A 27947-nucleotide genomic window follows, 5' to 3' on the forward strand; every position below is an offset into this window, starting at 1 on the left:
TACTGATGTGGAAAACTTTGCAGCTTTGACTGAACTTCTTTTACGTGTGCTGACAAGATAGGATCGATTGGTTTCTGTATATATATATATAGAGCAGATTTTCTTCATATCTAAGAAGCTATTGAACTCAAAGTATTTAGTGTCAAAAATATTGAAATTATGTTTGTATTCCAGTATAACAGAACCCTGTAAATGTGACAAAGAAAGTTTTTCTTACTACTTAAAAGCAGAATAAAGTAATTTCAAGATAACCTTTTTGCACCTTTTTGCACCTGTTTTCAGAACCTTTTCTCCCTTTCCTGAGCATAATTAGACTTTTACAGTAGCAGAAACTGACAAGCACTGGGTTCCAGTTATTGATTGAAGTAGAAACCTGTTGTAACTTGCAACATGAATAATAGTGCTCCTGTTAGTCAACTGATATGCACTCTGAAGGGAGGGGGGATGCATCACATATGAATTATCGAATGGGATGGCAATCAGTAGATAGGATTTACATGTACAGACAAACAAATGATTAAAATTTCATAAAAATTGGATTATTTATTCATGAGAAAGAGCGTCATAAACAGAGAAAATCAATAATCCATTGGTACCTAACTGGCCTTTTTTAACAGTTATTTGGCTTGGTGTTGATTGATATGGTAGTTGGCTGTCCTCCTGATGGCTATCTTGCCAAATGCTGTCCAATTGGTGTGTTAAACTGTCAAAATCCTGAGCAGATAGGAGGCCATGCCCAAAATACTCCAAGCATTCTCAATTGGGGAAAAATCTGGCGATCTTGCTGACCAAGGTAGGGTTTGGCAAGTATGAAAACAAGCAGTACAAACACTCACCATGTGTGAGTGTGCATTATCTTGCTGAAATGTAAGCCCAGGATGGCTCGCCATGAAGAGCAACAAAATGGGGCGTAGAATAACTTTTATTTACTGCTGTGCTGTAAGGATGCTGCACTATTGACTGTCAGGATGTGTGGTGGGCAACGGTCTGGTTGATATACCACCACTTTCCTGGATGTCTCCAGACACACCTTTGCAGGTCACTGGGGCTCAGATCAAAGTGGGACTCATATCTGAAGATAATTCTACACCAGTCAATGATACTCCAGTCCCAGTGATTGGGGATAGAGGTGGTCGGTCACCCCATAACAGGTAGATTTGCTCTTTATGCTGAGTCACCATCCTGTCACCCACATCCAATATGATCACGTGGCAGCTCCTTTGTTGCCGTATAACTACCAGGATCCATTTGTCCTAATGCCCAAAGCCTCACACCCACACTTGGGTGCCTGATGTCAATTGTGGAGATGGCACAGCACGCACTGCAACTGGCGTCAGCAGCAGGAGGTCCAGAGGTGCAGACCATGCCGTGGAGTAGCTCCGACAGATTCTTCTCCCCAATAAGTTTAGCCCTGTATAACTCTGAAAGAGAGTTAAGGCATTGTTTGTAAGTGATTCACTGACATATTTCTTGAGCTGTGTTTTGAAAGTGTGGACAAGTCTCTGAGATTCCCTGTTGGCCTGGCGGTGCAAAGGGGTTGAATTCCATTATGCCAGCAGAAAGTGGCAAAAAGCTGTGCTCAGAATTGGGGCCCATTATGTGACACAATCGTTTGGGGATGGTCTTCTATGGCAATTATTCTGGTGAGCACTTTAATGCTAGCCTCCACAAAGGTGGAATGGCAGCTAACATTGTACGGAAACTGGGAGAAAGTGTCAATGACAGTCAGTCAGGTGGTGTCCGGAAAAGGGCTGGCAAAATCGAGATCGAAGTGCTGCCTTCTGTGACTCACATTTATGACAATTCCAGATAAGTTGCTCAATATGCATGTCAATTCCCAGGCAGTAGGTACAGTGCCTGTATAGTATCTTGGTACAAGACACGCACCAGTTCCCGCAGTGCAGGGGATGTTGGATACCTGGCGAAGGACCACTTGTGGATTTTTGGTCTTACCAGAAGATTTTTTGTCTGTTTGTAAAAAAAAAGACACTGTACACAGCAATGAACCTATGATGGAGGTGGAAGCACTGCTGTTGGGGCTAGAGTTCTGACGAGTCCAGCCATCCCTGCAGGATGTAGTGGTGCACTTCCTGTAATATTGTATCCATGCTCACGGTGCCCGTGATTTCAGATTTGGTGAAGGGAAAGTAGTCCTTAGCTTGTCGGGCCTCATCCTCTAAGTGGAAACAGAGGACCTTGTCTCGACTGAATGCCGGATTGGGGTCTATCGGGAGGCGTGACCGGGCATCCTTGCTCACGGTGCCCGTGATTTCAGATTTGGTGAAGGGAAAGTAGTCCTTAGCTTGTCGGGCCTCATCCTCTAAGTGGAAACAGAGGACCTTGTCTCGAATGAATGCCGGATTGGGGTCTATCGGGAGGCGTGACCGGGCGTCAGCATTTGTGTGGTGGTTAGTGTTCTAGAAATGTATTTCATAATTATATTTGCTGAGAGAAACAGCCCATCACTGAGGATGGTGGGCCATTCAATCCGGCAGCTCAGCAGCCTGGCTGAAGAGCGATAGCAGTGATTAAGAGGAACTTGGGTCTGTAGAAAAAACCATGGAAGTTTTTCAGTGCAAAAATGATCGTGAGTGCGTCCTTTTTGATCTGGGACTATTTCTTGTGGGCAGTGTGGAGCATTTTTGAAGTTTAAGCAAGTGGCTGTTCACAGCCGTGAGCATTACAGTGCACTAATATGGTGTCCAAGCACTATCCAGACACATCAGTCGCCACTACCAACTTCTTCACCAGTTGGAAATTGGCGAGGCAAAGCACAGGGTGTAAGGACTGATGAGGGTCTGGAATGACCATTCGCAAACTGCTGGCCAAGAAAATGAGACCCCTGCCTTCCTAAGATTGTTAAGTGGTTAACGAATCTACACAGCATCAGGAAAGAATTTACTATAATAAATGATTTTGCAGAGGAAGTTGGAGGGGTACAGAGATTCCAATAATGAAATGAGGGTTTGCTGATTTTTTAAAATGTGATTTGCATTGTGAAGTTCTTTACTTACTGAGGCCTCCAGAAAAGTTGTCTGGGCTTTCATTACAGATATTTTCTAGTTCCTTAAAAAGTATTTGGTCAGAGATAAGGTTCACTGAATCATTGATGGCAAACACAAGAATGGGAAAGTTGTCTAAGCCAAAAAGGTTTGATGCGTTTGTGCTGTGTAGCATGAGGAAGGTGAGGTGCCATATGACAATGTTGTAAGCTGCTTCAACGTAAATTGACCTTTGATCAAAATCTGTTGCTTGTTATAAGTTACTAGGTGGTTAGCAGTGGGGTTGAGAGATGTCACACCAAGCAGGGGGTATGTATGAAAGTTCAACAAGGAATATGATGCTCCAGAGTATACCTGTTGTCGAATGTGTCTGTTGCACATTTGAAGCATGATACCTTCATTGCATTTTGAAAGTTCGAGGTGATTATACTAAAATCGAGTCGATCCTGCCAAGCAGAGTTCCAGAACGAGGGTGCTCGACAGTCGGAAGTGAGATGTCCGTCTGTGTCAAAAAGTTACACATTGTGCGCAACTGTCTGGGCAATCATCCTGGGATTGCTTGAGAAAACAATCTGGGCATGATGGGAATGTACGCCTGATGAGCAACAAGATTTTGTCCCTGGTTCATGAGGCAAAGCCAGTGTACAGTGATGTTTACTTTCGACATCAGCTACTTCCTCCTCATAGGCTAAGCTGCACACATTAGCCAGGTCAGAACTGATGGCCACCACAACTACCCAAGATACTAAATGCTGGTTCACTAACTGGAAGACTCTGAATGATTGAGCTAGTTACAAGACTTCCTCTAAAACGAGGTCATCGAACTCTAAAGCTTTTCGACATATTAGCTTGTCTGAAGCCACACAAATAATGGCATCCCAAGTCATAATTTGCATATAAGATTCTTTACTAGTGGGAGTAATGAACTTTCTGCTGAGACACTGTAGTTCATGTCTACGTGTGGTATGACTGGTTGGGCTGTTTTTGATATTGATAAAATGGCACTCGTGACTATATAACGTGATAATGCCAATGAAAATGGGCACTTAACAAAGCACACGTTTCATCAAAACTGAGCTGGACCAGTTCAGTGAGGTGGTCAAGCTTGCAAAGATGCTGATATGTCTGGGGTGGAATCCAATACAAAAAGAGAAGAGGGTGATTCAACAGTTTCAGGTTCTTTATCTTAAACAAACTGAAATCCAAATGGAATCATTTAGATTAGATTAGCTTAGATTAATTATTCATTCCATTGACCCACAAAAGAGGGGACCCTCCTGGGTGTGGAACATGTCAGATACACTAATTACGAAACTGTAATTAGAAAAACTTGAGTTTCATTAATTTTAATGATCCTCAGTCAATAAACAGTAAAATTATGTACATGAATTAAAATTAAACTTTTAATATTTACAGGTTTAATACTTACATCTGCTTTCATTAAATCCATAATTCACACAGTAGCTAGTTACTTGGCTATTACAACCAAGTATTGTCAAAAAGTGAAGTAAATTATTCATTTCAATGATCCTCAGTTAAGAACAGTCGAATTATGTACAAAATTTAAAATTAAACTTCCACTATTTACAGATTTCAGACTTACATCTGCTTTCCGTACATTCATCATTCACACAGTAGGTAGTTACTTGGCTGTTACAACCAAGTAATATCAAAAATTAAAGTATAATAAATTTTCATGAAAATAGTCTACTGCACTTGTTGAGAAATTCATGGATGGAATAGAAGGAGTTGGCCACCAAAAATTCTTTTAAATCATGTTTAAATTGTGCCTTATCTGAAACTAAACTCTTAATAGTTGCTGGTAACATGTTGAAAATATGCATTGCTGAATTCTGGACTCGTTTCTGGGCAAGAGTAAGTGATTTTAAATCTTTATGTATATTGTTCTTATTCCTAGTATTGATACTGTGTACTAAGCAGTTAGTTGGAAAAAGAGATGTATTATTTACAACATTTCTCATATGCATCTTAGAAGGCCTCTTGGCACTTCTGTCCTTCCGACTGCTGGTTAAAGAATGGTTGAAAAATGACCTCTATGGACAAGCCCAATGGTAGCTGATGCTTCTCTGGGTCTGCCTTCACACAGTGTAATGCCTGGCCTGACCAATATCATCATTATTATGTTGCTCTCACAACATAAATGATAATGTCCTGTAAGTCAACTGATATATTTTACAGTTGGAGTTCAACACAAGTGTCTCAGGCATTGTACACAGTCCAAAAGAACTAGCCACAAGAATAATCCACAATAACAGCAACACTTTTTGAACACTGTTTTCCAAATAAAATTACTAAATGTAGCACCACAAACTTTTCAAAGAAACCTCAGAATACTGCAGATATTAAAGTGTCTTCAGAAATAACAAGAAAACTGTATGAGACAGCAAGAACTAGTAAAGATCCAGAATTAGTTTTCCACTATAAAATTTATTGTAACATACTGATAAAAGTTGTAAGGAAATCAAGAAATATGTATGTTAGAAAAGAAATTAATAACTCCAGCAATAAAATCAAATCAATATGGAATGTTGCTAGAAGGGAGACTGGAAAAATAACCAGTGGTGTAGGTAGTATTACTGTTAAAGATAATGAGACCACCTTAACCAACAGTGCACAGGTAGCCAATGTATTTAATGATCACTTCTTAAGTGTAGGAGAAAAAATTGGTGGGAATAGTTCAAACGTAGAAGCCAGGCAATACATGGAAGAGTCAGTTTTGAAAAATTTTAGTAAGATTAAGTTTCATCTAACAACCTGTTGTGAAATGAGGAAAATTATTAAATCTTTAAAAAATAAATGTTCTGTTGGAGTAGATGACATCTCTAACAAGTTATTAAAACAATGTGGAGCAATTACAGCTGATGTTTTGAGTCACATATGTAATGCATCACTGACTCAGGGTATTTTTCCAGACAGGTTAAAATATGCCATTGTCAGGCCTCTCTACAAAAAGGGGGAAACTCAGATGTCAATAATTACCAGCCAGTATCCTTGCTTACAGCATTTTCAAAAATCTTTGAGAAAGTCATGTACTCAAGAGTGGTTAGCCATCTCAACAGTAATGGGATACTTAGTAAATCACAGTTCGGATTTCAGAAATGCTGTTCTGCTGAGACAGCAATATACAATTTTACTGTCCACATAATAGAGTCTTTAAATATTAAAATGTCACCAGTAGGAATATTTTGTGACTTATCCAAAGCATTTGATTGGGAGAACTGTGACATTATGTTAGAGAAATTACAATTTCTATGGTATAAATGGAACAGCATATGAGTGGTTTAAGTCATATCTACAGAACAGGAAGCAAAAGTTCTCTTTATATCCTTCAAGTGATTGAAAGGAGTTTGCCACTTCATCTAACTGGTTTGAAATTACATTAGCTGTTCCACAAGGTGTTCTTGATATATGTGAATGACCTCCCTTCTTATGTGAAACAAGATGCTGAACTGACTCTGTTTGCTGATGATATAAGCATAATTATTAATCCAGTAAAAGAAAGTCCGATAGAAAATGATGCAAATAAGATCTTTGGAAAAGTTATTGATTGGTTTTCAGTGAATGGGCTTGCTCTGAACTTTGAAAAACACAGTACATTCAATTTTCTGCTGCAAAAAGTATAATTCCTTCAATAATCATATCAAAAGAAGGCAGTAGCCAGGGTAAAGCATACTAAGTCTTTGGGTGTACATGTAGGTGAGAAACTTAATTGGAAAACTCATATTTTTGATCTCCTAAAGCGACTAGGTTCAGAAACTTTTGCAATCAGAATGATTTCCAATTTTGAGGCTGTAGAAATTAGTAAGCTAACATACTTTGCATACTTCCACTCTCTGATGTCATACGGAATAATATTCTGGGGCACCTCAACACTTAGGCAAAAGGCATTCACTGCTCAAAAGAAAGTATTTAGAATAATCTGTGGGGTTCGTAGTCGCACATTTTGTAGGCATCTGTTTAAAAGGTTATGAATTCTTACAACTGCTTCACAGTACATTTACTCAGTAATGAAATTTTTACTCAACAACATGGACCAGTTTAAAATCAACAGCGACATTCATGATTACAATACCAGAAAAAAGAAAGGCCTAAACTGTCCTTTACTTAAAAATCTTTGGCACAGAAACGGGTAAAATATACTGCTATAAAACTTTTGGATAAATTACCAGATGAAATAAAATGTCTGAGAGACAGCAGTAACAGTTTCAAAAACAAATTGAAATCATACCCCCTTGACAACTCCTTCTATACCATAGATGAATTCTTGAATATGAGTAAATAGATCTGTAAATATAATATATGCATTTTGTGCCATTTAAGGGAATGGGATAGATAATAGAAATATTTAGGTATAACACTATAACGTAAACAAAAAGACCTTGTTTCCTGTGCACATTTCTTGTGCATTTGACACGTTCCACATCATAACGGTTTTCCCATGCTATTGATCAATGGAACACGTAACTAACTAACTAGTTTTTGTACTGTATATAGAGAAAGGTCTGTGCACAGTATTCTGAGTGAAGACTAAAAGGACTTTGCAACTAGCAGTAGCCACATAAATAGACAGCACTAGTGAAGCCTGGTGCAGCTGGAGGATGTCTTCGCGAACATCCTGCACAGCAGATTTGCAGTGGCGTCTCTCCAAGGTGGCCAGTCACCATGGTAGCAGAGGCACAAAACTGGTGAGCCATAACAGCAACCACCTGGTGGCAACAGTATCAATGACTTTTGATTACTGCCAAAGGGGGTAGTAGCCACAAAACCACAAAACCACTAGTTCACTACGTGTGAGCTTGGTATTATTTCAGACATAGGCCTACATGACAACTACTTTCCACATATTTTTTGCTACAGATATACGCTGCTCATTTAATATAGGCTTCTCTGTTTTATACAGGGTGGTCCGTTGATAGTGACCGGGCCCAATATCTCACGAAATAAGCATCAAACGAAAAAACTACAAAGAACGAAACTCGTCTAGCTTGAAGGGGGAAACCAGATGGCTCCATGGTTGGCCCGCTAGATAGCGCTGCCATACGTCAAACGGATTTCAACTGCGTTTTTAAAATAGGAACCCATCATTTTTATTACATATTCGTGTAGTACATAAAGAAATATGAATGGTTTAGTTGAAACACTTTTTTCACTTTGTGATAGATGGCGCTGTAATAGTTGCAAACATGTAAGTACGTGGTATCACGTAACATTCCTCCAGTGCGGAGGGTATTTGCTTCGTGATATATTACCAGTGTTAAAATGGACCGTTTACCAATTGCGGAAAAGGTCGATATCGTCTTGATGTATGGCTATTGTGATCAAAATGCCCAACGGGCGTGTGCTATGTATGTTGCTCGGTATGTTGGACGACATCATCCAAGTGTCCAGACCGTTCCCTGGATAGTTACGTTATTTAAGGAAACAAGAAGTGTTCAGCTACATGTGGAACGTTAGCCATGACCTGCAACAAATGATGATACCCAAGTAGGTGTTTTAGCTGCTGTCGCGCCTAATCCGCGCACATCAGTAGCAGACAAATTGCGCGAGAATCGATTGCACCCGTACCATATTTTTGTGCACCAGGAATTGCATGGCGACGACTTTGAACGTCGTATACAGTTCTGCCACTGGGCACAAGAGAAATTACGGAACTATGACAAATTTGTTGCACGCGTTGTATTTTGCGACGAAGCGTCATTCACCAACAGCGGTGACGTAAACCGGCATAATATGCACTATTGGGCAACGGAAAATCCACGATGGCTGCGACAAGTGGAACATCAGCGACTTTGGCGGGTTAATGTATAGTGCGGCATTATTGGAGGAAGAATTATTGGCCCCCATTTTATCGATAGCACTCTAAATCGTGCAATGTATGCTGATTTCCTATGTTGTAATTTTCTACCGATGTTACTACAAGATGTTTCAATGCATGACAGAATGGCCATGTACTTCCAACATGATGGATGTCCGGCACATAGCTCACGGGCGGTTGAAGCGGTATTGAATAGCATATTTCATGACAGGTGGATTGGTCGTCGAAGCGCCATACCATGGTCCGCACGTTCACCGGATCTGACGTCCCCGGCTTTCTTTTTGTGGGGAAAGTTGAAGGATATTTGCTATCGTGATCCACCGGCTGACAACATGCGTCAGCGCATTGTCAATGCATTTGCGAACATTGTGGTGTTTCAAATGTCTAATCGCGTTTCTCTAGCGCTTGAGCGACGCCTAATGTTAAGTGGAGACTTGTTATTTAAAAAGATTTTGTTTCCTTTTTTTCATGTCGAGCGTGACAGCAGGATGATCCAGTGGGGACTCCAGACGCGGCGGACGACGAGAGCTAACCACTATTGCATGGTAGTCGACGGCCGGCGGCTGGAAGAATCGTTGAAACAGCATGCTGACCATTATTAAAATATGTTTTATGTTTTTTTTTATAAAATGAAAAGGAGTTCAATGTTGAATGTGGAAGGATAAAGTTTGTAATTGGATGTCAATTGGTTATCAACTGTTAAATAAACTTTGAGTGGCAAGTTAAAACAGTCAGTTGACTCTGTTGTTACGACATACATCGTAAATATTACTTATGTGTGCAATTTGCAAATTTTATTAAATTTCAGGCTTCTTGAAGAGGTTCTGGCAGAAATTATCAGGAATGTGGACAATCTTCAATAAGTAACTAGTTTACAGCTTTATTAATGAGGAGTCGACACGTAAAATAATCGATACTGTGAAGTGTATTAATTTCTGTTTTAAAACTTTATCGGCGATTGTGGTGAAGACGATCGGTTTTAAAGTGGAATATTTAGTTAAATGAGAACAAGATTGATTCTTTAGTGACATTAATTAATTGTTTAAGGAAAAATTAGGAGAATTTAAATTTATTCTGGCTCGGACATCAAGGAATGTAAAATCGCACAACGAACATATAGAAACTCTGTGACTTTGTTGAACTGTCAAAAAAAAATTTTTTTTTTACGATAAAACTTTTCTTCAACAGTGATTGGTGAATTTTGCTGCGTCGGTCCTTATGTTCTAGGTTGAATCTGCTACAGCTTAATGTTTTTCTTTATGGATTTTTCAAGTAACTGGGAAAAGAACTTATAATTTGATCTGCGTCGGACTGTCGATATTGGGTATACGGTTAGGCTGTTGTGAAGCCTGTTGGTTTGCAGATTGCCTTTCTTTCCCCTGCTGCAGACATCGTTGCTGAGTTGCTGCGACAGGGTCGGCGGTTCAGCGCAACATTACGGAAGGCGAACTACTCGCTGTTGAGAGGAATGTCGTTACCCGTATTGGCAAATGCACTGAGGCTGACGGACAGCATTTTGAGCATTTATTGCATTAATGTGGTATTTACAGGTAATCACGCTGTAACAGCATGCGTTCTCAGAAATGATAAGTCACAAAGGTAGGGGAAGGCGCGGCAAAACGGGGAGGTGGGGTAAGACGGGGAAGGGCTATAAGCTACAGTTAGAGTGCTGCCATCTGTGGATAGCTACGTCAACATCATCAATACGCAGGTCCCAGTGTGTTGTCATTGCTGAACCTTAGTTTCGCGGTGGTTTCTGTGAACTTCGCAAGGTAGGTACAATTGTTATACTTATTTGCAATGTTTTACACCTTTCGAGGCCCTAAAACATTTTTTTCGTGAACATTTGCCCAAACTGTATGTATAGCACTGAATAGTACGTCTTATTAACAGTAAACTGCTGTGTCAGTAGTCAATATTCACTAAATAGTGTTCATGTAGGCGTAACATCACCTGACAGCATGGCACGGGGCAAGACGGGGAAGCTCCCCATCTTGCCCCTAGTATTTGTGCAACCATTACGTTCTTGTCGTCTCATATGTTACTTCGCTGGGGGTTTTGAACATGTACATTATACGTTGAATACAATTGTAACTAGAATAGTATTCGTTATTCCAACGTTTCTTAATTAATTATAAAGTATGCCTTAGGCTATATGGTGAATAAAAATACACAAAACGTGCAAAGTCAGTATTCTTGCTACACTTTAACGACTGACTATTGGAAATATGGTATTTACTATATAATATAGATTACCAGGAATGATGTGACTCAATAGTATGTTCCACGTGTTTTATGTCAGATGGTTCGCAAGTATCGGCGACAAACGTCTAGGCAAGATTGGTCACTGGAGTCAATGGAAGGCGCTGTAAATGCTGTTATAGAAGGTCATATGGGTTCCTTCAGGGCTGCTCGATAGTTCAACGTGCCACAGACAACGATTGAACGACATGAGGCAAATAAACGTGCTAATCCTGGCTACACAGTTGTGAAAAGGTTAGGACCAATCACTAGTGTGTTTACCCCAGAACAAGAGGCAGAACATAAAGACTACTTAACACAGATGGAAGGACAGAATTTTGGCCTAACAGTTACAGAACTTTGTAAACTTGCTTTTCAGCTAGCTGAACGAAACAACATCAAACATCCATTTAATACTTCAGCCAAATCTGCTGAAAGAGATTGGTTAAATGGGTTTCTTGCACGAAATCTTACCTTAACAATACGAAAACCAGAGGCCACATCAATCGCACGAGCAATGTGGTTTAATCGAGTTGTTGTAGATCGGTTTTTCGATCTTTTAGAAAGTCAATTAGACACATTCTAGTTTATGGGAGACAGAATTTTCAATTGCGATGAGACTGGCTTAACAGTCATTCCAAAAGGTCACATAAAGGTGGTTGCTTTGAAAGGGTGCAGACAGGTGGGAGCAGTTACTTCAGCAGAAAGAGGCCAGACTGTGATTTGCAAAAATCGCTGTTTCAGCGTCGGGGTGCTATGTACCACCTATGTTAATTTATCCTCAAAAACGAATGCAACAAGCATTTGAGACTGGCCTGCCCCCTGGTGCCTGGGCAGAAGTCCAAGAAACTGGTTGGATGGTGAAAGAACTGTTTTTAACTTGGTTTAAGAAGTTTATTGCATTTACTGGAGCGTCAAAGGAAATACCAGTACTTCTCATATTGGATGGCCACAAAACACACACCAAGAATTTAGAACTGATAGATATGGCCCACGAAAATGTGGTTGTCTTGCTGTGTTTGCCGCCACACTGCTCACACCGTCTTCAACCATTGGACATGGCATTTATGAAACCTTTCAGTAAATTTTACGAAGATGAAGTAAGATCGCGGCTTTGCACACATCCTGAAAGAGTTGTTACGCCGCATCATATCGCAAGTTTATTCGGCGAAGCCTTCGTTCATTCAGCTACAATGTCTACAGCAGTGAACGGATTTCGGAAAACAGGCATTTGGCATGTAAACAGAAATGTGTTTCAAGAAAGTGATTACCTTCCCTGACAACTACAGACATCCATCAGGCTCACACATGTGAAGTTACAGAAACGGAAGACCAAATAACAGAGATGTTGTCAAAACGTAAAACACCTGAACAGTTAACAACTAACGATCAAGCCTCTGTTTCGTCAAACTTTCAGATTACCAGCCCTGAAATGGTGTCAGCTACTCCAAAGGTGGATAAAAAAAACCAAAATGAAACCATCTAACAGGCGTGGAAAACCCACTGTTTTAACCAAATCTCCTTATAGGAGTGAACTATCTGAAGAAATTAAATGAAAAGGAGTCTCCAAATGTGCTGCATGTAAACGGAAACTCTTCTCAAAGACGTTTAATAAACCTGGGATACTACCAAAAGGACATAATGACAACGAGAAAGTGACGAACGTTACTGACGTCTTAACCACCCCTTCATGCTCAAGGGATAATAAACTTAGGTCGAATGACAAGAAGGAAGAGAGTTAAGAATGTTTATACTGCTATGACTTCTGTGAAGGAGGCTGGATACGGTGTATTAGCTGCGGACGCTGGGCCTACAAAACTTGTGCAGGGATAGAAAGTGATGATGACGAGGCTGTCCACACTTGTGTACTATGTGAAAGTAAGAGGCGTAAATAAAACGTATTACCTGATTCTACAATTCGCAGAACCATGTTTCGAAACCTTATCGTCACATGAATTCGTTATTCCAGTCCGTATTTAAGCTTTAGAGATGAATTCATGCTAGTTCCCCATCTTATCCCGCATATGGGGCAAGACAGGGAATTGGTAGTTTATGTTTCAAATCGAGATATTTCTAACTAAATGTAACAAGTTTGCAGGTTTCTTTGCATCTATTGTAATTCAAGTAAACAAATGATAATCAAACTTACTTGAATTTGTTTATTTTTGTCCCTTTTGTAAGGGTTTAAAGTTAACTTCCCCACCTTGCCCCACCTTCCCCTACATGTATCACATTGGAACAAGCGAAATAAAATGTTCAAACGTACCTACGTTAAGTATTTTAATTTAAAAGAACCTATCTGTTGCCAACTGTTCGTCTACAATTGTGAGCCATATGTTTGGGACTATTACAGCGCCAATCACAAAGCAAAAAAGTAGTCCAACTAAAACATTCATATTTCTTTACGTACTACACGAAAATGTAATAAAAGATGGGGGTTCCTATTTTAAAATAACGCAGTTGATATCCGTTTGACCTACGACAGCGCCATCTAGCGGGCCAAGCATTGCGCCATTTGATTTTCCCCTTCAAGCTAGACAAGTTTCGTTCTTTGTAGTTTTTTCGTTTGACGCTTATTTCGTGAAATATTTGGCCCGGTCACGATCAATGGACGACCCTGTATATGGATTCCTGCATTTATGTGATGGTCAGACAAATATAACACATCAGTTTTCTATTGCCATATTAGGTTACGTAAGAAGTTCCTAATCATTAACTTTGTTTCTTAGTCACCATAAAATTCTAATACACTATGATAATCTTATTCAAACATGTTTGTTTTTTGTGCAACACTTCATTTATACAGACCTCTTTTAAAGTAGTCTGTCCTAATGAGATATTTAATCTAAAAAAAAAGAATTACCTCACTCACCTGTAATCGCAGGAATACTGCCACCAATGATTGTGACCCCCACCCCCCTCCTCCTATATTTTCAGTTATCTTTTCAGCTAATCTACCTTTTCCTCCTCTTGTTGTGAACATTGTGTCTTGTGTATCCCAATTACTCACATGTATGTGAGGATGCTGCACATAGTTTATCCAGGTCACTATTGATACGGTGTTCCCTATTCTTCAACAGCTGGCAATTAAATCAGGATTTTTTCATAACACACATGTGTGTTTAGCTGTCTCAACTTAGAACTTCAGATCTCTTTGCATCCAGACTGCATGAATATGAAGCCGATCTAAGAAACTCTCATGTGAAGTATACAGTGAATTTCTAATTATTTGCATTAAGTGTTGGGGCTATACATATGAACACAACAACACAAAGTATTCCTGAAAACACATGTCCTACAATGTATTGTTTCTGTTACATATTACAGCATTGCATGATATACTGTGGACACATCGCAATAAATGCTCAAATAGTATACCATGAGCAACAACAGATATGTGATAATGCTTCAACATGAGTGACAAACCCACTTCATATGTGGGTCCTGTTAATCAGCTACACAGGCATCAAGGATATGTTGTATCAGATGTTTGATGGCATAAAAGAAAATTATTTAGACCTTACATTTATCATGTCCTTAAAAAAAAGGGGGTCACTGAATTGAACCTCAAGTCCATGCAAGCCCATATAATGGGCCTCAATGTCCAATCCACTACCGTTATCCTCAAACCAGAGAACATTTGACTTAAGTGTGGTAGGACTGCATTATTCATTAACACGGTGGTGCAGTAAACTACTAAGGACACAGTTTCCCATAGTACAGTCAGCTTGTCTCTTAAGAAGGCCAAGTACACTGGTGCCATGAACCACTTTATTCCATACACCATACCATATTACAGCATATCATATCACATCACACCACACCATGTATTGAATTGAAGACACTGTTGGTGATTAGTGAAAATGAAGTTACGAACATTAACAGATGCCAATGTGTTCCTTTTACATATTTTTAAGGTTGCAGCATACCCAAGTGTGACCTTGTTGGTGACATAACTGTTTCATTAGATTTATACTGCACCACACTTTATACAACATGTGCACCTAACTGTCCAGAAGTTGTTCATAAGAACACTGAATTTTGTTTCACACTAAGGGCAATGTCATGAATTTTATTACATGTTTTTGAAACAGCCCTTGTATGTGGTAGAATACATATATAAAATATATTGACATTTAATATATAATGTGACATAACAAGGAAATTTGTTGATCAGATTGTTGTTGGGCAGGTAGTTAAGACCTAGGTTGCTATGGAATTGCCTAACTCTATGTTTGTAGTATTTTAATCAGTTGAAAACCAAAGAGTCTGTTAGTTTGTTCTAGAGACAATGCTGCATACTGTGACCTACACTGAAATCTTGCCTTTCCCTATTTTTTCTGCCTGCCATCAGAATAAATGAATTATGATATCAAAGACAAGATGCTGTCTGTCTGTCTCACTCTGAAATCATATATCATAAAAAAAGCTAAGCTGAAGGCCTGAAAATTAACTATGAAAATATTACTGACCTATTCCAGTTAAAAGAAACTACATCTGTAATTCAGTTACACTAATTTCAGTCACAAGGTCTTACAAATGTAATGCTCTTTGTGTTATAATAAAAATATTTCATTAAGCACCTCACATAAGTTTGATATTTGCTATCAACCAGAAGAACAAATACAAGAATAGGCCAATGTGTAGCAAATAGTTGTTGTGCTCTGTTTGATTGTCATAGAAGAATGCACAATTATACTTACCATCTTTGCTTTGTAAATTGCACGTGACCCAGACCATGCCACTACTGCCAGAATAATAATTTGAAGATATTGCAAAGTCATTAATTTTGCCCTGGACGAAAGCCAGTTCTGTTTGGGAGTTATTTCTATGTGAGTATGTCCAATATAACTGGCCCTGAAATGTGAGACATGCACTCAAAACCACTTCTTTTGATTTTATGAGCAGGAAGTTTATATTATTCTTTATCATTATAGTGTATTGCAGACATTGAACATTTTTTTCAGAAATGGCAGAACTTCTTATTTCTGATTTTGATAAAAAATATATCTCAACAATGATGAACCACATATAATAATTCCAGATTATCAGTAAAAACATAGTTCTTCTTACACTACAATGATTTGACTCTTCATGCTGATTCTGACACCAAAATATAGTGTAACTTTGAATCTTGTTAGACCACATAGTATCAGAAACTGGATTCCAGGAAATGTGGGTAGTTCCTTCCTCAGTTACATATTTTGTGACACCAGTAGGCTCAGGAGGCCCTGTTAAATAGTATGTAGTAAAACATAATAAATTTTTAATTAAGACAGTCTCTTAATACCACACAGTATAAGTGTATAAAACTAAGTAAACTTTCTGGATGTCAAAAATTGGTAACTCACTCTCACTTTCACTTGGTACAAAAAGGACAGATTTATCCCCTGAATAGCCAATATTATTCTCCGAGACGATTTCAAATCTGTAGCTCTTGAAGGTCAGTTTCTTGAAATGTGCATATGACATTCCAATGTATTCTGGTTTAATAGCTTTACTGAAACAACACATCAAAAAATTATGTTACTTCTTATCAGTGTCAGTGTCAGAAATTAATGTGTTAATAGTAGAAAATTTGCGTAGTATAAGAAACTTTTAAGAAGGTGATGAACATCTCAGCAGAAAAGGTTTAATATACACTGAGATAACGAAAGCCATGATTATCAATATGCACACATACAGATGGCAGTAGCATCATGTACACAAGGTATAACAGGATAGCACATCGGGGGAGCTGTCATTTGTAATCTCGTGGTTCATGTCAAATGGCTTACGACACAGTTATGACCACATGATGTGAATTAACAGACTTTGAATGCAGAATGGTAGTTGGAGCTAGATGCATGGGGCGTCCCATTTCAAAAATCAGTAGGGAATTTAATATTCCAAGATTCACAGTGTCAAGACTGTGCCGAGAATAACAGATCTCAGGCATTATGTCTCACAACAGACAACACAGTGGACAACGGCGTACACTTAATGACTGAGAGCAGCGGTGTTTGCAAAGAGTTGTCAGAGTTAACAGACAAGCAACACCTCATGAAACAACCATAGAAATCAATGCTGGTGAGAATAAAACGTCTCTATGACAGTGGGGTGAAATTTGGCACTGATGGACTATGGCACCAAACGACCTTTGCTAACAGCACGACATCACCTTCAGCACCTCTCGTAGGCTCACGACAATATTGGATGGACCCTTGACAACTGGAAAATCGTGGCCTGGTCAGATGAGACCCAATTTCAGCTGGTAGGAGCTGATGGTGTGGTTTGACTGCGGTGCAGATCCCAGGAAACCATGGGCCCAAGTTGTCAACATGGGCCCAAGTTGTCAACAAGGCACTGTGCAAGCTGGTGGCGGCTCCATAATGGTGTTGGCTGTGTTTATAAGGAATGGACTGGGTTCTGGTTATGTTCAGCTAACTGGAAACCTTTTTACTGCCATTCATGGACTTCACGTTTCCAAACAACAATGTCATGTCACCGAACCACAATTGTTTGCGATTGGTTTGAAGAACATTCTGGACATTTTAAAGTGAATGGTGTGGCCACGCAGATTGCCTACCACGAATCCTATTGAGCATTTATGGGACATATTAGTGAGGTTAGTTCACACACAAAATCCTACACTGACAACACATCCACAGTTGCGGATGGGTATAAAGGCAGCATGGCTCAGTATTTCTGCAGGGGAGATCCAATGACTCAGTGAGGTGATTCCACATCACGAGGCAAAATGAGGTCTGACATGACATTAGGAGATATCCCGTGAGTTTTGTCACTTCAGTGTACATTGTTGGCCCATCAAACTGCAACCCTAGGAAGAATACTTGACTTATTGTGCGAGTACACTGTAGTAAGAAGAATATATGATGAAATTTGTAAATGTTGCGTGGGTATACAGGGTGTGAAATTTAGTGCAACGTTGTGGTCAACTGGCTGCCAGTTTCATACTGCTTCAACTCCATTCCAGAGTTCATCAGTCATAGACTGGAGAGTGGACTGGGTTGATGTTACAGTCTACGACAGTGTTTATAGCCTCTGGGTCTGGAATGCACAGTAGACAGCTGCACACCTAGCCAGTTGATGGTCAGTCTGTTCTCGTTCTCCATGTTCTGAAAACTTCCGTCAGATTTGACCATTCTATCGTGTTTTATATGCGCGAAACCGCGATTGGCTGATTTCTGCGGTATTCTACGAGTTTTCTCGTAATGGAAACACCTAGAAGGTGCAAAGTGTTTCACAAACAAAGAAAGGACCTGATTTTTAAAGTGTACTCATTCTTTAACATGAAGCAGATTTAGGCGAGCCTGTCTGCAACGTTGACGAGGTGCAGGAACGTTACGTAGTTGCTGCCCATGTACTTCGAACCGAATTGACATTGCAGCGTCCCCTATGAGCTGCGCGTCAAGAGACCATTAATGCGCTCACCGATTATAGTTTCATTCTCAAAATTGTTTTCGCTGTCTGGTGGCAGCTGTGCCAGTGTATGCATGAAGACACAGTGCGCAAATTGTTATCGATTACGATTTGACAAGCATTGTAATCAGTAAAACATCGAGACTGAACCGTACTCCCTCGACAAAGATTCGAATTAATCTTGAACTAAAGAACTCAGATTCACAACCAGATATTCATATATCGTGATTATTCATATATAGTGACTGCAAATCGCAAAAATTTATTTGATCGTGACTAGAACTTTGGGTGAAGTGTTGGTGAGATAGACCTCCACCAAGGACGCAGCCACAGAGGGGTGCAAAAACTGACTGAAAAAAAAGAACGACGTTTTAAGAATTAAGTTGGAGATGTATGTGAGTGTCCTATCCTTCGTTTCTTTTATCTTCTACACAAGAAAAGAAGCCTTTCCACCATGTAGCAACTACAAACATATGCTATTGTCACAGAGTCTTTTCAGCATCGCGATTTCGTCAAATAGCGCTATTAAGAAATGACTACCGGTACTATCAAACAGATGTCTGTCGCTAACGTGGTTTATGTGGCAGCAGTGTACTTGGTTTGCACAGCTGTCCCCTACACAGCTCAATCATTTCCAACAATACACTTCTTGCAGTTAGTTCGCTATGATATTGTTGGATTTCAAAAGTCGGTAAGTTTTATATTGAAGCAGGTATGCTGTTTTACCAAAAACTTCAGATTTTTGCTAGTTTCTGCCGACGGACGGCTGGAGGAAGATGTGATGGCGGAGGAAGGAAGCAGAAAAGGTGAACAGGATATGTAATTTACTTGTACCTACAGCCAGTGTTATTGCTGCTCTCAGTGTTTTTGTTGTTACGATCCGCTGTGTAAATAAATAAAAGAGTTCAAGAATAAGTCTTCTGTGGCTCACTAATAATATTACGGGTCTTGTCAGTTGTTGTACCAGCAGACAACTATACTCTGTTCATCTAAGTCGGCCCGCCGGTGTGGCCGAGCGGTTCTAGGTGCTACAGTCTGGAACAGCGAGACCGCTACGGTCGCAGGTTCGAATCCTGCCTCGGGCATGGATGTGTGTGATGTCCTTAGGTTAGTTAGGTTTAAGTAGTTCTAAGTTCTAGGGGACTGATGACAGCTGTGCTCAGATCCATCTAAGTCCAATATTCATGTAAACAAACCAGGGGCTGGGACTGCCAGTAACTGCTGCAATCGCCGATTACAGTTACAGATAAGACGCAATTTTTTACATTTAAACGTTCTTAGTACGGTATATATTTTTTCTACAGTTTCATTTGGGGCATACTTTTCACCTATAAAACGCACTGTTAACTTGGAGACATTTTAGACCTCGACGATGTCAGTGTGAAAGATTTGAGTTTGGAAGGCCACCAGGGGCTGGTCAGCTACATGCTACACTCCTGTAACTTCCCAGAAACAGCGATTAACTGTGTACGCGCTTCACAAAGCAAGGTCCACTCCCTCTCTCGCTTCCGCAAGAGAAAGAGAGGAAGGGCTGTGTTGCGGTTAATCGTAGCGGACAATCGTGCAGCGCCTACGATTCTCTCGCTCTTCTAAAGATACCTTTGTTATTCTTCAGAGTACATAGTCTAGTGTTTCATAGTGTTTTAGCACATATTATTATTTATTCGTTATGATTTTAACGAACAGCCTCTAAGTTTTGAATTCCCGTATTAAGTAATCATATTACATAGGTGAGGAACATAAAATAATAATATCATTATGTATGAAACTCTGCAAAGCATTTGTCACACAAATTTACGTTACATTTGTGACAAATTTTGGCACTTTTACGAAGCGCACATCTTCATCTGATCCGACCAGTGAGAATTAATACGTCGACCTTCTTGGGTTGCAGTTGGGTCGTTATCGGGCATATACTGCCTAAATCAAATATATGAATGTGTGGTGCTCATTCTTTCTGACGTTTTTAAAAGAACAGACACGACGCGGAATCCACAGTTGTGACACATGCTATGTAAATTGAAGGTGTAGGAGAGAAAGGAAAGGGAAGGAACTAAGGATATCAGCTGCATCAGGGCTCTACGCAGAGTCGGCGGCGACGATTGAAAATGTGTGCTGGGTTGGAATTCAAACCCGAGATCTCCTGGTTACTAGAGAGTTACATTAACCACAGCACCACCCAGACACAGTGTTTGCTGACTATCTCAGCACACCTCCCACACTACCACTTAGCACCACCTATCCGCAGTCCCGGTCCATGTGCGCTATGCTATCGTAATCCAGAGCTGTTGGAGGCATCGCTCAGAGGCCGTACACCATTGGGTCATCTCGATCCCATACGACCGCTATTGGCATCTGACGGAAAGTTGCAATTCTGTTGCCAACTTAAAGACACCAGTGAGGTGGTGTTAATGCGTGATACCACACTGTTCTTTTGCATATCTCCGAAAGAACAGACACCACACATTCATACAATTATTCGCTTCAGTGGGTTATTTATCCACAAGCTTCAGTGCTGATGCACATTTACGTTTGACCTCCAGTGGGAACCTAAAATTAGCACGCAGGAGGACATCGACGGGTACTGTGGATAGGTGGCACTAGGTCGGAAAGTGGGTGAGCAGATGACTGCGTTGAGACAGTCCGTGCATTTGTGATTAACATTGTATCCAGGTGGCACAGTGGTTTACGCAATTTCCTACTAAGCAGGAAATCCAGAGTCTGAATCCCAGTCCGACACACATTTCCTCTCGATGCCGATAACTCGACACAAAGTTTTAATGCAACTGATATTATTAGTACCTTTCTTTTCCTTTCCTTTCTCCCCTCCACCTTCAATTTACAGAATATCTAAATGAAGTGTTCAAGACATTCTCGAGATGTTTTGAAGAAGAGAAAAGTGTGTGCAAAGTATGTCCCGCACACGTTGCCTCCAAAACGGAAACAACAACGTGTGGATTCCTGACGCAACTTGATTGAAATGCAAAACGCAGACATTTCTGTTCCGGAAAAAAATCGTCACGGGTGATGAGACTTGGTGTTATCAATATGAACATGCCATGAATGACAAAAATCGAAGAGAAGAACATTTCTGACAATTTCATATGATTGTATGAACGTAATTTGGGTTGAACTCAAGTAGGTGGGGACTAGGTAGAACACTTAAAGCATTAAAACCACCATCTTAACTTTTCTCTATTTTTCTTTCATACAGTCACAAAACTGTTATGATTCATAGGATACAGCTTAAAATTAAGTATCTGATTTCAGAGTCTGTGTGTCACCATCCAGTTTGCACTTTCCTGTGCCTTCACCTTCTCTAACTGTACCTTCCTCTCTTGTGATTGTAGAAAATTTTGTCTGCTATTGGTATTTGAATTCAAATGGAGCCCAAATTATAATATAAATCTGCTTACTATCCCTTGCCCTACTATAGAATTCCAAACATTCATAATCATAAAACTGGTATTTTTCTTTCGATAATGAGTTACCCTTTCAATTTCCTCATTTACTAGCTCCATCTCGTCATTTTCTGCTCGTGAAGTCGGCAGCTGGTAGCGCTGCACAACGCATGTACGGAGACAGACCTCTTGTGAAAGATAAGTAATGTAGGTTGTAATTAATTGTAGTTGAACACTTTTAACTAATTAAATACGTTCTTTAGAGAAATAATCAAGCTCACTCTTAAAAGTTTTCCATTTATTTGCTTAGTGTTCCAGCAATCGCGAAAAGTTGGTTTGTTTACTTACTGCTACTTGGGCCTAATTTTTGGAGTGTGCATATTTAGAGTTATATCGCAATTGTAAGTGCATTTGCTGTAGTTTAACTGATTAAATACGTTCATTAGGGTCCTTTCAAGCTCACCATGAAAGGTTTTTCTTTTATTTGCGTATTGTTCCAATAATCGCAAAAAGTTCGTTTTGGTTACATTCGGCTTTTTAGGCCTAATTTTTGAACGTGCATATTTAGTGTTAGACCACAAATTTAAGTGCATTTGCTAATAGTTTACTTACATATTAGTTTCCAAAACATATTTAGTGTCCTTTTACATCTGTATTTAGTATATTATCGTTATCACTTAGTAAATCTCTTAACTAATTTCCTAATAATAAGTGTGTGAGCTGCAGTAGAAAAGTTAGTTCAGGGGTTTTGTGCAGATGTTGTGACAGGTGGTTTCATTGGAGAAATTGTAGCGGCGTGGGAATGGGGGAAGCAAACGAGACTCTTCCATTCTTTTGCAGGGTTTGCTCAAGAGATAGAATTATAGCTGAACAGGAGGAGAAAATTAGAGCCCTTCAGGCTGATTTGGACAGAGCGGGGGAGGAGCTGAAGAGGTTAAGGGGGGAGGAAGGTAAACAGCGGTGGGAAGTGGTAGCTGGGAACAAGAGCCACAGAAAGAGGACAGTGTGTGACAGTTTCCCAATTGACACAACTAATAGATTTGCCTTGCTACCACAGTTAAGTAAGGAAGTGGCTCCAGTAGAAGTAGATGTAGTTAAGATACAACAGTATCTCACTAGGAAACCAACAGTTTCAAAACAAAAAAAAATTAAAGTAAGAGGAAATTTCTGTTGCTAGGTAGCAGCCATGGAAGAGATGTGGGCCAGATTTTGCAGGAAAAATTAGGTGACAGGTACCAGGTCAAAAACTTTTTCAAGCCAAGTGCATATCTTAGCCAGGTGGCAGAGGATATAGGTTCCCTGTGCAAGGGTTTCTCAAAGCAGGATCATGTGATGATAGTGGATGAAGTGGGAAACAGTATTGATAGGGATCAGCGTACAGTATTGAGTGTGACCTGGTAAAAATAGCCTATGTAACGACCCATACCAATGTTGGGCTGGTGCCTGCTTTTGTGCGGCATGGTCAGCTCCAGTTGAACCGCTCTGTTAGGAGGGTAAATATGGAGTTGGATTAGTTGCATAGGGTGGCCACTCTGTCAGACATTGGATTCGTTCCTGTCGAGGCTATTGATTGGGGGGATTTCTCAAGACTTGGCCTACACCTCAATAGGAAAGGGAAGGGTAAACTGGCAGGGTTGTTAGCGAAATCCATAAGAGGGGACGCTAGTACTCATGGATGTACCTCTGTTTCAGACTAATATCAGTGTCCAATGAGAAGTTCAGGCAGGCAGGTGCTAAAGAGGTTTTAAACTCACAAGATTCTCACAACAGGAAAATAAATAACAATGTTACCATACTTAACTAAAATATTGGGGGATTAAAGAAAACCGCACGGGATTAGCCGAGCGGTCTTAGGTGCTGCAGTCATGGACTGTACGGCTGGTCCCAGTGGAGGTTCGAGTCCTCCCTCGGGCATGGTTGTGTGTGTTTGTCCTTAGGATAATTTAGGTTAAGTAGTGTGTAAGCTTAGGGGCTGATGTCCTTAGCAGTTAAGTCCCATAAGATTTCACACACATTTGAACATTTGATTAAAGAAAAAAGTTGATTCTCACAAAAGTAATGTAAAAAATAATGTTACCATTTTTCACCAACATATTCCAGGATTGAAGAATAAAATAGATAAGTTGCTGATTTGTTTGGATGACATTGAATCTGATAATGTAACACATATACTATGTCTGTCTGAGCATCACATTGTGTCTGATATGGAAAAGATAAATGTCAGTGGTTATAAACTAGCTGCACATATGAATAGAGAGAATTAGGTGAGAGGAGGAGGGATCTTTTATAATTGTAACAGTATATAGGTCCCCTTCAGGAAACTTTCATTTATTCCTGGAAAACTTGGATGCCTTGTTGTGATATCCGTCAGATAGGGGAAAGGAAATTATTATTTGTGGGGACTTCAATGTTGATTCACTGAAAGACTGTAATAGGAAGAATGACCTGGAAGTCTTGCTCGGTTCTTTCAATTTGACATCTGTCATTAATTTTCCTACTCAGGTAGTAAGGGACAGCAGCACATTGATAGATAACAGTTTGATAGACCAACGTAAGTTTAAAAACATAAATTCTTGTCCTGTTGAGAATGGCCTTTCTTATGGTGGTGCTCAGCTAGTTACAAAATATGACATAGCTCCATTCAGTAATTCAAAATTACTCTCCAAAGTTGTGCATTAAATTAATTAGTCAACAATTAGAAATTTCAGGGAAAATCGTCAGCAGTTAGACTCGAATGAGGTGTGGATGGAACCAGATGCTAATTTAAAATATAACTTATTCCATGATGCACTTGTAAGAGAATTTGAAAACTGTTTCCCCAAGAAAGTAGTTAAATCGAATTATAAGAAACCAGGCAAAAAACCTTGGCTTTCTAAAGGAATAATAATGTATTGTAACCACAGAAGGGAACTGTACCTAACAACAAGAAAGAGTGATGATCCAGAAACAGCCAAATATTATAAAAACTTCTGTGCTACATTAATAAAGGTTATTAAAAAGTCCAGAATCATGTGCATCATGTCCGAGATTAATACCTCTGATAACAAAATGGAAACAATTTGGAATATAATTGCAAAGGAGACAGGGCAACCAAGAGTACAGGTTGATGGCATTACCATCAAAGCGAATGGAAACTTGAGAAACAACAAGCCAGAAGCCGAAAACATTTTGAATAATCATTTTTTATATGTTGTAGAGAAAATATTACATAAATGTTCATTAGAAGAAGCAAGGCAGTTAATGAAAGAGGCCTTACCCACATAATTTGATACAAATGAAATTATATCCACCTCTCCTTTGAAATTAGGAATACAATAAACTCTCAAGAATAAAAGCTCACATGGAATGGATGGTATTTCCAGCAGGATAATAAAAGCTTGTTCCCAAGAGATAAGTGAGATTCTTAGCCACATATGTAATAGCTCTCTGAAGCAGGGTATTTTCCCAGACAGACTGAAGTATGTCGTTGTTAAACCACAGCATAAAAAAGGGGATATGTCTGATGTCAACAAGTACTGCCCAATCTCTCTTCTGGCTGCCTTATCCAAAATTCTTCAAAAAGTAATGCAATGTAGAGTAGCTTCACACCTTTGAAAAAATAAAGTGGTAACAAAATGTGAGTTTGGTTTCCAGAAAGGTTTTTCAACAGAAAATGCTATACATACTTTCACTAATAAATACTAAATGCTCTGTGTAACCGGAAGTCACCTGTTGGGATTTTTTGTGATCTCTCAAAGGTTATCTCACCCAACAGACAAGAATTAACTGGTGAAACTGCAAATGATAGTTTTCAGAAAATCACTAAGTGGTTCTCTGCAAATGGGCTCTCATTAAACTTTGACATAAAACACAGTACAGTTCCACCATTAATAAATATAGACTTCCATCAGAAATCGGTAGCTTAGGTAGAATATTCAAAATTTCTAGGTGTATGCATTGGTGAGGGGTTGAACAGGAAAAAACACACTGTAGATCTGCTGAAACGTTTGAGTTCAGCCACTTATGCTAATAGGGTCATTGCAAATTTTGGCGATATACATCTCAGTAAATTAGGCATCATATTCTGGGGTAACTCATAACTGAATAAGAGAATTTTCATTGCACAAAAGCGTGTAATCAGAATAATTGTTGGAGCTCATCCAAGATCATCATGCAGACACTTATTTACAGAGCTAGAGGTATTCACTGTAGTGTCACAATGTATATATACACTTATGAAATTTGATATTAACCATTCGAATGAATTCAAAAGTAATAGCAGTGTACATGGCTACAACGCTAGGGAAAAGGATGATCTTCACTACACAAGGTTAAATATAACTTTGGATCAGAAGGGGGTAAATTATGCTGCCACAAAAATCTTTGGTCACTTACCTAATGGCATCAAAAGTCTGACAGATAGCCATATAGCGTTCAAAAGGAACATAAAAGAATTTCTTAATGGCAACTCCTTCTACTCATTAGGTGAATTTTTGGATATAGTAAGTGGGTAATTCCCCAACCCCCACAAAAAATATAATTAAAAATATTAAGTACCATGTAATATATTGTGTAATATAATATCTTGTATAGACACTTTTTATTAACCTGACATGTCCCACATCATTACAAAGTGCTGTAGTCATGATCTATGTAACAAGTACTAATCTAATCTAATATAACTAGTGGGGCTGGGCTGGTACAGCCCCACATTCCATTGCTGAGAGATGTATCCAAGATGGTGGTGATGATGTCATCCAAGATGGCGGGGTATAGACTTGGCAACACCACTTGACATCATCAAAGATGGCGGCCATGACGTCATTCAAGATGGCGGATTTTGGCGGTTAGATAGGTCAATCAACTAACCTAACCCACCTCCCCTCCCCTCAGCCAGAAGAATGGTGGAAAGTTCAAATTCCAACAGGATAATGCATCACATCACAGTTATCTCTACTAACCTAACAAAATTGTTGAAAAATAGGTCACTTGGGCTACCTCCACTAACATAAGTTATCGGACTGCTACCTTTCCTAGAAATTGCTAGGAAAACGCATCAGCCTGTGCTGGAGACAGGAAGGAGTGTACTTTATTTATTTTGGAATAATATTTTTAGGGATGGAGTATATTTCTTACATTGATACAAAACACACACTCTGACATGCTTGGGGTCACGCCACATAGCCTAAAGACATGCAAACCACTAAAAGACTCTGCAAACATGCTTGCTAATCATCAACTGTCGAAACCACACACCAGCGTTTATTTAAACAATTCGAGCCATTACCACCATCTAGTGTGCTCGCCATGAGGTCGAGAACCCAACCGCCCTAGTACACAGTAAGGTCACCAGAGGGCACTGTCGTCCATTCCTTGACATAATCCAAGATTGCCACTGTGACTTCATCTGATGAAGCAACAACCATTATCCAATATGGTGGCAAACAGTGTGGTCACCACGTGGTATGGAGTCAAAATAATCTAGTAAACAGTACTGCCACCAGAGGATTCAGTCATCCCTTCTGTGATGTAATCCAAGATGGTGGTCTTGAGACAGTAAGGAAGGAGTGTACATTATTTATTTTGGAACAATTTATTTAGGAGTGGAGTATATTTATCACACTGATACAACACACATGCTTGAGGCCACAGCCTACAGAATTGTAAACTACTCCTTAAAAACGCTCTGCAGACACGCAAGAAACTCCTAATTTACCGAAATAATTTGAGTACAGACATGCAGACTCCTCCTAAATAATGCAGTACACAGATGTGCACACATGAAATCAACTCGTAAACTGTAAAAATAGCGCATAGCACAGCCTACAGACCTGCTCGCAAAATAATGCAACAGACACACAATCAACATGCAGAAACACCGTCCGACACCCCCTGTCCAGTAGACCGCACAGGAGGCTACCTACAGCCCCATCAAGTGATGTGGCAGTCAGCTGTCAAACCACGTACAGATGCCCTCAAGCATGAGGTGGTGACATGACTTTCATAGTTGCTACCTGAGAAATTCCTCTCGAAATACGTGTTCACCTATTCACCGTTGCTGAAGCG

At 39.7% G+C, this 27947-nt stretch overlaps 1 protein-coding gene across 2 annotated transcripts in view; it reads right to left on the minus strand.

Moving 5' to 3' along the window:
• The window catches only part of LOC126299280 (cytokine receptor-like), a 431253-nt gene that overhangs the window by 117612 nt on the left and 285694 nt on the right, over positions 1-27947 (minus strand). For both annotated transcript variants that reach the window (XM_049991064.1, XM_049991063.1), the window contains 3 exons: positions 16431-16579; positions 16153-16310; positions 15783-15936 (listed from right to left, as the gene is read on the minus strand). In XM_049991064.1, coding sequence (XP_049847021.1) covers positions 15783-15936; positions 16153-16310; positions 16431-16579 — 461 coding nt within the window. The remainder of the gene's footprint in view (positions 1-15782; positions 15937-16152; positions 16311-16430; positions 16580-27947) is intronic.

The sequence above is a fragment of the Schistocerca gregaria genome, chromosome X (assembly GCF_023897955.1).
Source record: "Schistocerca gregaria isolate iqSchGreg1 chromosome X, iqSchGreg1.2, whole genome shotgun sequence".
In the NCBI taxonomy this organism is placed as follows: domain Eukaryota; kingdom Metazoa; phylum Arthropoda; class Insecta; order Orthoptera; family Acrididae; genus Schistocerca; species Schistocerca gregaria.